Here is a 13061-nt window from a genome sequence, read left to right on the forward strand (position 1 = left end):
TCGAATTTTTATATAATTACCTTTTCAACTCGTCAAATGTATAGAGATCATTTTAAAAAATAACATACGATTATTTTTTTGTGCTTAAAACTTAAAGATTTCAAGAGAAGTATGTAATTTTTCGACAGAAATTTCAAGAATATTTTGTTCCCTCAGGCAACCAAGGTTACCCCCTCAACAACGTGGAGCCCCGCGGACTGCCTCTGAGCGAGCGCATCCTGCCGGAGTACCTGCGCGAGTTGGGCTACGCCACGCACGCCGTGGGCAAGTGGCATCTGGGCATGGCGAGGACGGCGCAGACGCCCACCCGGCGAGGGTTCGACTCCCACTTCGGGTACAGGGGAGGCTTCACGGGGTACTATGACTCTGTGCTGCAGCAGAAGGTAAATATATTATTATGCATTTATAATGTGAATCCATCCCTCCTTCTGTGTTCCAAGAGAGTCCTGTTGGAGAGGTCAAAATGTCTCCCAAGCCAGTCTCCCAAGACCTCAAGACCCAGATAAACCTCACCCCATGAACCCGAGCATCCCTGGGAAGTCACCAAACGTAGCGAACGGCTTGGGGTAACCTGTGGCAGAGGTGTTATTTATCCAATACATGGTTCCCGTGGCGTAGAGGCGGTTTGCACTAGTAATTATCCATCTCCCATGTTACTATAATCTATGGTTCAGATATATCCCTTAAAATGATAGTTTGATAGTTTTTGATGAGTGTGAAAACAACAATTATTATGCTACGTACCTATACATCTGCGAGCCGAACTGCCGAACTGAAACACAACTTATGGGAAAGTAGAAGAAGCAACCACAAATGGCGCTAATGATTTGTTCCTTTTCTTTACGGTTCGCGTTTCGGTTCGCAAATGTATACGTACCCTTATAGGTACATATTTCAGTTCTTTGAGAGAGATGTAGATATTTTATCTAGGCTTATAGGCTCCAAGGCTTATATCCGCCGTCGTGTGCAATTTATTAAATATTACCGGGTTGGGGGGTTTCTTCGCAGCTAGTTAGTTACGTTAGTTTAAGTTCACTTGCTTCGAGTATTAATGATTCCTAATTAAAATAAATAGCACACTGATTTCGTACCCTCTTTCAACCACCACACTAGAAAATCATTAACTCATTCTGCGTGCGTACTTCGTTCATTCTAGACAAAAGAGACTGTAGATCTTCCATACTGTTAGAAATCAACAGGGAACATAATTTTAAATTATTCATATTAGCCTCTAAGCCCACATCTCACAGCCTTGATATTTCACAGCCTTGCTTATCACCCTCTGTGATATCTAACCACTTCGTCGCAATAATTCAGAAGTTAAGTATAATTATTTTATGTAAAACGTAATTTCGCTCGCATACTGAAAAAAATCACCCAGAAAAATCAGAAAGCGTCAATTGGCGAAAAAACCCCCGCAAACATTGTGTTAAAAAAGAATTATAGACGGTCAAAAAAACCCAGGAAAAAACAAAATCAAATTGCACTAAGTGATTGAATCGTAAACAGGGTAAACAAGAAGCTTTGTTTCTCCGTCTACTTCTTGCATTAGTTCCGAATATGGTCCGTGTCCGGTGTCTGTGGATTTCCCAAGGCACTTAACTCGATCGCTTGACCTCTCTGCGGATCGTATATCGTCTTGTATTTAGGTTTTTTCCACTCGCTTACGTCGAAGAACCGGTACTGTAGGTTGGTAACGTAATGCGGGTCACCCTTTGGGAGATCACTGTCTTGTGTCTGCATAGATACATTTTAATATATATTGAATAGCGACGATTTGGAAAATGGTAGGTAGGTTACATTTCATACGAGAATCTGTATTTTTCACACATGTAATACGAAATGCTTTTTAGTATTATATTCACTCAATTTAAAGCTGATACCATAGAAGTTCTTGGAGATAATTGGGATGAAAATCTTTCTCTTTCGTTTGTAAACGATATGATTGACTTGTAACTCTCCCCCTGTTCCGCGAAATGCTGAGCCCAGGACCGACCCTGAACCAAACGACGCCTGGCGCGAGTAAATTTTTGACGCCTCTTGTCAAAATCAGTAGACGCATTGGTCAGGTGAAATTAATAATATTCCTGATTGTTTGTATTTTTGTGTAGCGCCGTTTAACTAAAAATAATCTCATGGGGAATGTGTTAGGAGGTTTAGGTGTTAGATATTATGCATTATCAGCACCTTGGCAATTTGGCGTCCGGAGCGGACTGCTCCAATTGCGCCGAACAATGCATTACGGGAAAGGGACGGAAAGGCGCGAAACGCCGCTTGCTGTTGCTTCGATAATTTCTTATAAGTCGTGGTTCAGCTCAGCAGTTCAGCTCTCGTGTTTATACGCACCATTAGCCTCCACATAGGTCTGTTTGATATGGATTTTCGAAAAACCTTTACATTTGGAAAAAAATCGTTAAAAAGTGTTAACTAACCATCACGCCGTTTCACCGTAGGGGTAGGCAGAGAGGACGGACCGCCAAACATCTCGGTCTTGGCACACACTCCTCGCCTCAGGTGTTTCTTGAATAAATTTTAAAAGGGAGGTCATAATAGCGTTTAGAAAAACAAAAAATATAGGTTTGGATATACTGAGAAATGGTATAAAATTCAAATACTACGGGAATACAGTTTATTCATTTTTATATTATTTTGAGGCTCATAAAAACATCGATGTTAAAATGAATCTGTCAATACCTTATCAACGTTTACGATTTTACAAACAAAATGTTATGTTAGTTAAGTTTACATCTCTCCAATTATTGTTCAAACCTAAGTATAGCTAAAACCACGCGTAATTCACTAAATATATCAATAATAATATAGTTGCCTCCAAATGTTCCGCATGACGCACTTGAGCCTTTCTCAACTAGCAAGAAAGTTAAATGGAAAAGCCCGAATACACTATTATACTCTCAATTGATTACATTCACTTTATTCTGCCCTTTTGATTGTTTGGTAATTTTTAGTATATTACTATCCAATTTCCTAAAAAAAACATTTTATTTATAAACAAGTTCTGCTGTGTAATTATTATTACGTGTGACAGCTGTTTTGTCTTCTGAAGGCATTATCAAACTGTCCAGTTACTTATTTTCTCGTTGAGGACGGCTCACGTGCGTCTGAAGGCAACTTATGATTTCATTCACAAATCCCTCGGAAAACATACAAAAATAAGCTGTAACATTACGCCTCGAGCTACAGGAACCGCAATACTTCAGAGTTAACATTTTGAGAAGGTGCCCAAAGGCCTCAATTCTCAACAGAGTGAACTCAATTAATAACTTCGGAGTTAAAAGTAAGTAAGTGAGAAGTATTGTTTGACCGATCTTGTCCTTGGTAAAACCTCGGAATTCCCTCTTGAATATAATTATATTATCTCATAGCTTCAGAGATTGTAAGCGCTGATTTGGCAACACTTCTTGTTGGTCTTAAACGGATTCAGTAGGATTAAACATGAAAAATATAGAAATGTACTTTAATGGAGTTTTTCCCATTTCAATGAGATGGTATTTATTTTGCGTTTTTAATTTCAGATGATTTTTGAATTAATATTCTGTCTTGTGCTTTGTAAAAAAATTAATATTCTGTCTTGTGCTTAGTAAAAAAAAATATTCTTTCTTGTGCTCGGTAAACCAATTGATATTCTGTCTTGTTCTCAGTAAATAAATCAACATTCTGTCTTGTGCTCAGTAAACAAATAAATATTCTGTCTTTTGCTTAGTAAACAAATTAATATTCTGTCTTGTGCTCAGTAAACATATTAATATTCTGTCCTGTGCTCAGTAAACAAATTAATGTTTTGTCTTGTGCTGAATAATCAAATTAATATTCTGTCTTGTGTTTAGTAAAGAAATTAATTTTCTGTCTTGTGCTCAGTAAACAAATTAAATGTATAAATATTTTATAACCAATTAAAAAACAATCACTTGTAGTCACGATTAACGGTAAATAAATATTATTAATTTGATTTTTGGCTCATGCTAACATTCAACCTTCGTTGCTGCATTAAGTTGTAACTAAAACTCGACAGTATTATTTTTACTAACGCACACCCGTGAAAAATCACGGGATGTTATAATTAAAATTTAAAAATGAAAAGTTAATTATATTTTATGTTTAAATATATTATTGAAGGTGGGTTCCTACTTTATCGCTTGTTTAAATTATTCACACAATCAATTCCAAGTTTAAAAATACACTTTAGTAAATTTGAGTGCATTGAATCAGGTTGACACACATCAGATACAATCGAAATATGTTAGTTTGATTTCACACGTATGACTAAATATCGGAATCTTTTCGAAATAATTTGAAAATCACCTTTGTTTGATTAATGTTTTTTTTCAAATTTTGGTGTGATTAATAATATTTCTATCTATGTAAAGCTTCGGTGGAATTCCACCACAGTATTTTACAACAATTTCATAAATAGATTTCAATCAACATTATTTCAATGTTACCCGTCTGAATTCAATCGTATGAACTCCAGATCTCTAGTTTTTCCCAATACTTCACAGCGATCGCATTTCCACTTCGTTCGAGCTACATCATCTTTTAACGCCATTCCGGGAAAACGGACGTGAAAATCCCCCGGCCTCAACGAGCGCATCGCGTCGCGTACTTGAGCCGAAGAGTATTAAATCCACTTCCGCGACATGAACCCGGAAATGGCATTGGCGGGGTACCTTCTTACACTGCTTGCACCACACTGCTAGGTACCTGCAGCTCGGGTCATTATGGTGGATGATTTCCAACTCAACAATAAAAGTTTTATTTAGTTATTAGCGGCCGCGTGTCATTAGTTTCCAGGTCGCGCGTCACCTCGGATCGTGGGAGCCGGGACCACAATGGGCAAGGTGAAATTTGAAGCAAGCAATGGCGTAATGCTGGTGTGAGGAATGGTTTTACCAGAATTTTAACGAAGGACGCGCGTCCTAACGAGTATAATATTAATTAATAATCACCGTGATTCGGTTATTTTCTGTTTACAAGAAGTGGCGGAATTCGCTTTGTGTTCAAAGTAATAACGGGAAGGAAAGGCGGGAAAATTTTGAAGTCACAACTTTTAAACAGGAAATTTTTATTTCGTTTATATTTTTTTCTTCTGAGAAGCTAAAAAAATCTCACAGAATGATATATCACAATTCATCTTTGTTATAAGTCTATGCGAGAAAGCCTCGGAGTGTATTACATGTGTGGGTGATTTATTCGGAGCACCAACCGCTGAAACCGCAAAATCTATTTTCTGTTATTATTATTACAGTCAGTAAGGTTCATTTATTTATTAACAATTTAAATACCTGTAAATACAGAAAAACCTTTTTTAAAAAAAAGGGAAACAAAAAATTTTACAGTGTAAACATACTAATAATATGATAATTTAATTTTAAATTTAAAATTTGCAGTCATTTCCATGTTATGGGAAACAAAATGATAACTAATAACTGTTTTAAAAAAATATGTAAAATTCTTTTTTTTTTATTCTTTTCCGGTTTTATTAGAAATTTCTGTTACTTCTGCACATTGGTTATCTAAGCTTTGTATGGGTGGTATAGGGGAGTTTTTAAACAAATTGTTATTTACATTATTGTTGCAGTTAAAAATATGTTTTGGTTCTTGTAAATCTATTAGAGATATGATAAGAAATCATTTGGAATAATGTAAGGCTGTCAATGTCAAAATGACATCAGTTGCACATTTTTTGTCAGAAACCTTTAAATTTTAGATTTTGCATTAAACAATCATAGTTTTCAACTGGAGTATTAAGTATATAATTTACATGTCTTAAAAATTTGATTATTTTGTAATTTCAAGGAAATTTTTTGATCTCGTTTATAATTAAACAAACCTTTAAATGTTCTTATAAGGACTTTAATAATTAATCACTATTTTTTTAATTGATTAATTAATTAATTAATCAATTACTATCGCAAACCAGAGACTCAAGTAGAGAAAACATAAATTTTGACTTGAAAAAAATTATTAATTTAATCCTCTTTAGCACATAAAATTTGAGTAAATATACCAAATGAGTAATAGTAAAGCCCACTAGAAGTGTAATGACACTAAACTACGCTATATAAATGCTATGTTATTATTATCATTGAAACCTTGTGTTTAGAAGGTTTATTCTATAAATGTTAGAGTTTAGGTTTAGCTTATTTTATTATAAAAAGATTTTCTCTACAGGTGTACGATCAGTTTTGTAAAACAACATGCCAATAATGATATAATAATGTAACTTAGAACCTTTACAGAACTTGAAAATCAACATTGAAATTTAGTGAAATTTTAAAATTCCGTAAAACAACCCATCTTCAATTAAAAAGAACGAAATCCCAAAGATCGTTAAGTTTGTTCTTTTTAAGGTTAATGACGACAATTATCTTCATGTTTTTACAAAACCAATGGTTTCTTCATCAAGGTATAAAGTATACAAACAATGATTGCATTATAAGAATAGACAAATAAGTGAAGAGAAAGAGGTTTTTTCGGTATACAATAAGCTGTGATGAATTAATTATTACAATAAAAAATATATTATACAGGATGTCCTGGGGTAAAGTGCACAAACTTCGGGAGTTGATTCCAAATGATAGAACTAGTAAAAAAACATATGTAACTTTTTTCGAAACTGCAACGTTTTAAGGTGGTTTTCGTCTACAAAAGTTGAATTTTTTGTACGGAGAAAATAATATTCGTCTATGAAAAAATATTTTTTAGAAAAAAAACAAGAAATTTCGAAAAAAAACTTTTACTTCTACCATCATGTAGAATCATCCCCGAAGTTTGTACACTTCACTCCAGACATCCTGTATAAAATTATGATAAAATAATTTTTGCATTAAAAATGTTACTTTTATAAATTTAAATACAGAAACAAAGGGCAACCAAGATGTCTAAATTACAAACAAGTTAATAAAAAATTGATTCACGTTAAAATTAATTCAAGTTATTTAATTAGCTATTATAAAATGGTTATTGGTAATAATTATGTCAATAATAACAATTCTATCTCCCATAATCCCATTGCATTTTATTTAAAAAAAATTAAACTTTTATTAGATAAATTTTTTTATAAGTTAATAATAAGTTCTTATCATTGTTGCAATGTTCGTCAAAGTATCCTTTTAAAATATTATACTATTCCATTATATTGATTATTGCACCGTTTGCAAAATAAAATAAATTTAATGAAATCCTCAAATTTATGACTAGACTATAAATATCCACGTACTTACGCAGGTACTGTTTGGTGCTTCGTGAAAATATTGACAATTAACATTGTTTGCTTTTTTCAGTTTGAAGATCGGTTCATGTTCGGATTTGATCTGTACCGGAACCAAACCCCGGCCTACGGGGAAGAGGGTGTGTACGCCACGGATCTCTACACAAATGAGGCTATATCATGTAAGTTTTTCACATTTTCTCATAAATTATCACATGATTATCATTGGCATCAATAATCACAAAATAATGGTGATCTAACACAATGTGTTCAAATAGCTGAAAATTAATAATCTTAAACTGAACATTTAACAAACAAAGTATATGATCGTTGCTAACCGAAAGTACGTTGAACGTCATCAACAAATAATGGGCGATGATAACTTGGAATAATTAATTAATTATTCCTACTTGGGAATAATTCTAGATTAAAAGATATCTACGTTTTGTAAAAAGCATTTACTTTGTGGCAATAATTTACAGTAAAAACACATAAATTTACTATTGACCGCGATCATTTTTTTTTCACTTGGTTCCTCTCCCTCAAACAACTTAAACTTTTTTATATAAATCTGCCAATATTCTGTATCGTAGATTAGGTTTTAATATTATCTTGATGAAGAAAAGGTTCTTCCGAAACCGGTAGAGTGTAAATAAAATAAAATTGGTCAATAGCAAATTTTTTTTAAAGTGTTTTTATTGTCAAAGATATCTCTTGAAGATACTGCTGATTTTATTACCAAAAATGGCTAAAAAGGTGTCTTTTCTTGGAAGGATTGGGAAATTCGATAAAAAACACGTTCACTAAATTATACAACGATTCAATTTTTTATTGGAACAACTTTTCTTCGATGACTTTTGGAGGTTATACCCAAATCTATTGAAGAAGTATATAAACTAATAAATCTATATTAGATTATTATCTTTTTATTTTTCTTTGTCTTGTTCTGTTTCATGTTTCGTTTAGATTTATTAGTTAAATCTTCTTCTTTAATGATATTAAACAATTGTTGACCGTATCTTAGTAATGTAGATAGCTTTGAAAAGTCCAAATAATCAAGAATAGAGCGATGAGACGAACCTTGAAGTATGCTAAATATAAATTGATTTAGAAAATGCTTTAATTAGTGTTACACAAAATTAAATATTTTTGTATACAAATTTTTTAACAATTTACTACCATCTTATTTTTAGAGACAAACTACATTACAATAAATATCTCCACCCACACCTTAAAATACAGAAATAAAATATTTAAATAAAAAGATTGAACAAATCAAAAACATACAATCTATAAAGGCAGCCACATGAATAGCATAGTTCCCAGTGAGATTAAGAATGTACCTAAAACATGTTACTATAGAACTATTAGTAATAATTAAAGTGTAAAATAAAATGTATGTTTAGGTAGAATAGAGGACATGAAGTTTAATACATAAAGAAATTATAAAAAAGCGTAGAAATTACTTTACATAAATCCAATATATATGAATATGCATCCACTATTTGGTCTCCCAATCATGAGATTCATAGTTATAGGATCGAATCCAAGCAATAGAAAATGAACTCGTGTGCTTATCGTGAATTTTGATCAGATTAATTGATTGACCGGTCAGTGGCTGAGTTGGCATCGCTTTTGGGTCCTTTCCTGGAGTTCAATTCCTCCATAACGACACAAGCATCATTTACCGCTTACTGCGATGGTTGTGGAAGATTTTAGATATTTTCAGGTTATTCGTAACCCGCGAACGTGTGTCTTAATTAAAAAATGGATCATAAGTTGACACAACAAACATTTTATCCCAAATTAACATTAACGCACCATCAAGAAAAATGACAAGGAGGTTAAAATAAATATCATATTTTGAAGCTTAGCACACAAATACAGGACATTTTGCTCCTTTACCGCGAACATTAAGAAATTACTCTATACAGACTCTACATAGACCTAAAATATTCATGAATGTCTATATGATGCTCTTATAATGCAGTACTTAGAAATGTTGACCCAAATAAGCGCTTTAAAAAAAGGGCAAATGTGTAGAAAATGGGGACATGCTTAAGGCGAAGCTTAACGCCAAATCACTATTTTTATTAATCTTTATAACGAATTTGTGTACATTATGAATACCAAAAAATATGCTTCAGATAAATTGAAGGTTTTCCTATCGCTTCGCTTGAGTAAAATACAAATAAAAAAATAGATTACTCAATAAAAAATATAAATGTAAAATACTAAAAAAAAAAAATTTTCAGTAGAAATGTATGAATGCGTAAAGAAAACAACTGTAAAAAAATATAGTATTATAGCCAAGATTATCTGTGACAGTTTCACTTGATTAACTTTTTTGACTTCTTATAAAATTATTTACAAAATAAATAAAAACCAGTTTTTTGCTTGAAATCGAACGTTTCTAGACTCCTTTTGTCAAGCGATTTTAATGCCTATTACCTACGATATAAGGTATACCAAGAATATACACATTTTTGGCTTGTGGCTTCCTCTTTAGTTAGTTTTTTTTTCTTCTCGTATTTAATTCAAAATATGAACCTGTGATCCTAAAATAGGTTCTTAGTTTTTGTTTTACTATTATGGTTTCAAAACATGACGTAAAAAGAGACTTCAAAAATTTCGTTTTTTTTTAACGAAATACCTACTAAAATGCATTATTTTCCATTTCAGGAAACTGAAAAACTTAAATCTCTTTATTATTTCAATGATTCAAAGTGTTCTTAAAATAAAATGTGCATATTTATTGTGTCCCTGTTTTCTGTACATTTACCAAAAAATTTCTGCCATTAATCATATTATCTAGCTGATAATGTGATGAAAGTGCCAATAAAAAATTGTATTGTAGGTACATAGTTATGTATTCTACCTTCAATACATCTTGTTTGTCATTTACTTTGTTGTATAATGTTTAATTTAATATACCGAATTATTAAACTTTCATTCTGTTTTATGAATTAAAATAAAATTATCACTGCAAACATAATTGTTAAATGCGACCCTACTTTTATTATTGTAGGTAATGATAATGAAAATTGAAATGTCTATTCAACTAACAACCATAAAAAAAACATGTTCGTTATGCTTAAAACGGGCCTAGAGTCTAAGTCAAAAAAATATTTGACTGACAGTCGAATCGATGGACGTCATAATGTTTGAAACAACCACAATGAGTATATTTTAAATGATATAAAAAATGAGAACTTGAACGTCTCCCGAGACATTGTTATTACTTCTTAAACACTGCAGTTAGCAGTTAGGTCAGGTTTAAGTACCTACTTTGGCTGCGTAATTATTGGCACAGGCACCTTTACCTGTACATCTATTCGTTTCCCCGGGTCACAGTACCGTGACGCGCTGTGATGCCGTCGCTGATAGCGTTCCCCGGTGAGAGGGACGTGCTGTCGGCATGCCGCTGAGAGATCCACTTTCTGTTATTATTTATTTATTTAACTTAAAATAGTACGTTTATACAATGGTTACATAATATATGTACAACGGTTACGTAGGTGCCAATATAAACAACATAATGTTGAAAAATCATTGGTACAAACTACAGTATTTAAACATTTTTTTTTGTTTTTAATGAGTTTTTATTATTCACAATGTACATTTGTTACGTATAATTTTTTTTATAAAATTAGCGACCGGTTTCGACACGTCCGTGTCATTAACTAGCTATTTTAAAACTTTAAAATAGCTTAAAATAGCTAGTTAATGACACGAACGTGTCGAAACCGGTCGCTAATTTTATAAAAAAAAATTATACGTAACAAATGCACATTGTGAATAATAAAAACTCATTAAAAACAAAAAATGTCTAGAAATTGTTACATAGTGAATGCCAAAGAAATACAGTATTTAAATTAACAAATTTCCAAAATTAAATGGGTGCACGTAAAAAATGAATATTGCTAATTTATTAAAAATCTCTTCTAATTATTGGTAATCAGGTTGAAAAGGGGATTGCAGGCCCTTAAGGAATGAATTAATAGGTATCCCGATAAACTTTTAGTAACATGAATATATTATGTCACGTGGAACACGTGTTCCGATGTATTAGAAATTTTCTAAATTAGAAGAGACTCTTAATAGCTCATTTTTATGCGTGTATTATACTTCACATATTACGTACCTATTTCTTAAATTTAAATACATTTTTCTCTTCTTTTTAAATTGTCTGTGGAAAATCTTTATTGCTATAGATACATATGGTAATTGGTAGCAGAAGTTGGGGGCGCCCGAGGAAGACATGGCACGATCAAGTGAATCAGATACTCGAGTCGGGCCATGTCAAGAGTCATAATAATAGAAGAGTATGTATGAGACGATGTATGAATGTGAATGAGGCAAGAAGTTTGTGCTTTGACCGAGTTGTTTGGCAGTCCGCCCTCCCTGCCTATCCCTTCGGGGAAACGGCTTGATGGTTAGTTACTTAGTCAGTTGGTCTCATTTAATTTTTTCTTCTAGCAGAGTGATTATGTTTGAGATTAAGTTTTCGTATAAATTCTGAAAGTGGTCGGCCGTTAAACATTTAAAAAATAAAATCTATTACTATTAAGTACACAATTTGTTTATATAGTAGACGATAGGTTTAGATTCTTTAACATGTTAGTAATTTTGGATTATTTGTTTCGTCTTTGTAATGGTTTGTAATTGGAAGAGTTTACAACGAAGATCCCATCGACAAGACTTAACTGTTATTAGATCTACAGCTTAAAATAGTAATAATATTAAACAAAAGTTAGAGAAAAGTTGTTCCAGTACAAAAATGAATATTCACTTAAAAATGTGTTGCAAGAATTTACGTTAAGTTAATTCTGAATTTGAAATATGAGATCGACAATTATGGCGTTTAATAACTAGGTCCTAATGGTCGAGTGGTTAAGACGCTGTCCCGGTAGGACAAGAGATCCTGGGTTCGATTCCTAGTTGTGATCGTTATCTTTTTTTATTATTTAGTCTCTATCTTGTTCCGTTTCATGTTTCGTTCAGATTTGTTAATATTATAATCTTCTTCAATGACTTAATAATAAGTTAAAACCAGTTATAGTATGATTAGCGTTGAATAGTGTTGAAGTACGCAACCAAGAGAGTTACATAGTTTATCTTTGTTTTGTGACAAAATTATGTCATAGAACACAGATCGAAAATGCTTGCCGCGAAAGTGGTCATTTAGGAGAGAAAAAAACTTGTTTGTCTACCGACGGCCTTTTGCCATACATATTTAAGCAAGTATTTCGTAGATGGATTTTACGTCATTGGGTACACGAATGAAATCCACGAATAACCGTACCTAGCCTTTATTACCCCATTGAAGAATCCCGTCTTGTGAATAAAGAGAAATAAATATTTTGCCACGCTGAACGCACAAGAAACTTTTAACATGAAACATTTTTTTAAATGCTCCCATTTTCAAGTCCCGCCAGAGTTGGTGATAAAAATATTTTATTTTCGTCAATATTTAAATATATCTCGTGGTTCAAGAGTTGTGGCGCCTAATAAAATAGACCACTATCTGTTTCTTATTAGTGCAGTTACGTCATCGTGCGCTTACGTAATGGAGCGGGAAGGGGTTGGATAAGAGCCTCGAAAAAAGAGCGCGACTAAATAATCAGTATTAACTGGGCAACGGAATGGGTTACATGAGTTATCGGTGCGTCGTCGTGTATATCTCGAGGTGATCTAAAAATCAATATGACCAGAAAAACATAAATTATGATGATATATTGAAACAATTTTTTACTTATTTTACTGTTATATGATTAAGCTTATTTTAGCAGCCTTCAGACTGGGCATAAATAATGCACAGTGAACATTGATG

General features: G+C 32.7%; 1 protein-coding gene across 1 annotated transcript in view; it reads left to right on the plus strand.

Moving 5' to 3' along the window:
* Nucleotides 1-13061, plus strand: part of LOC149423964 (arylsulfatase B-like) — a 95957-nt gene that overhangs the window by 48542 nt on the left and 34354 nt on the right. The window contains exons 4-5 of the mRNA XM_089632207.1: nucleotides 157-383; nucleotides 7302-7410. Of these exons, the coding sequence (XP_089488333.1) occupies nucleotides 157-383; nucleotides 7302-7410 (336 nt within the window). The remainder of the gene's footprint in view (nucleotides 1-156; nucleotides 384-7301; nucleotides 7411-13061) is intronic.

This window comes from Hesperophylax consimilis, chromosome 5, assembly GCF_061612785.1.
Source record: "Hesperophylax consimilis isolate HC1 chromosome 5, BYU_Hcon_1.0, whole genome shotgun sequence".
NCBI classification, from domain to species: domain Eukaryota; kingdom Metazoa; phylum Arthropoda; class Insecta; order Trichoptera; family Limnephilidae; genus Hesperophylax; species Hesperophylax consimilis.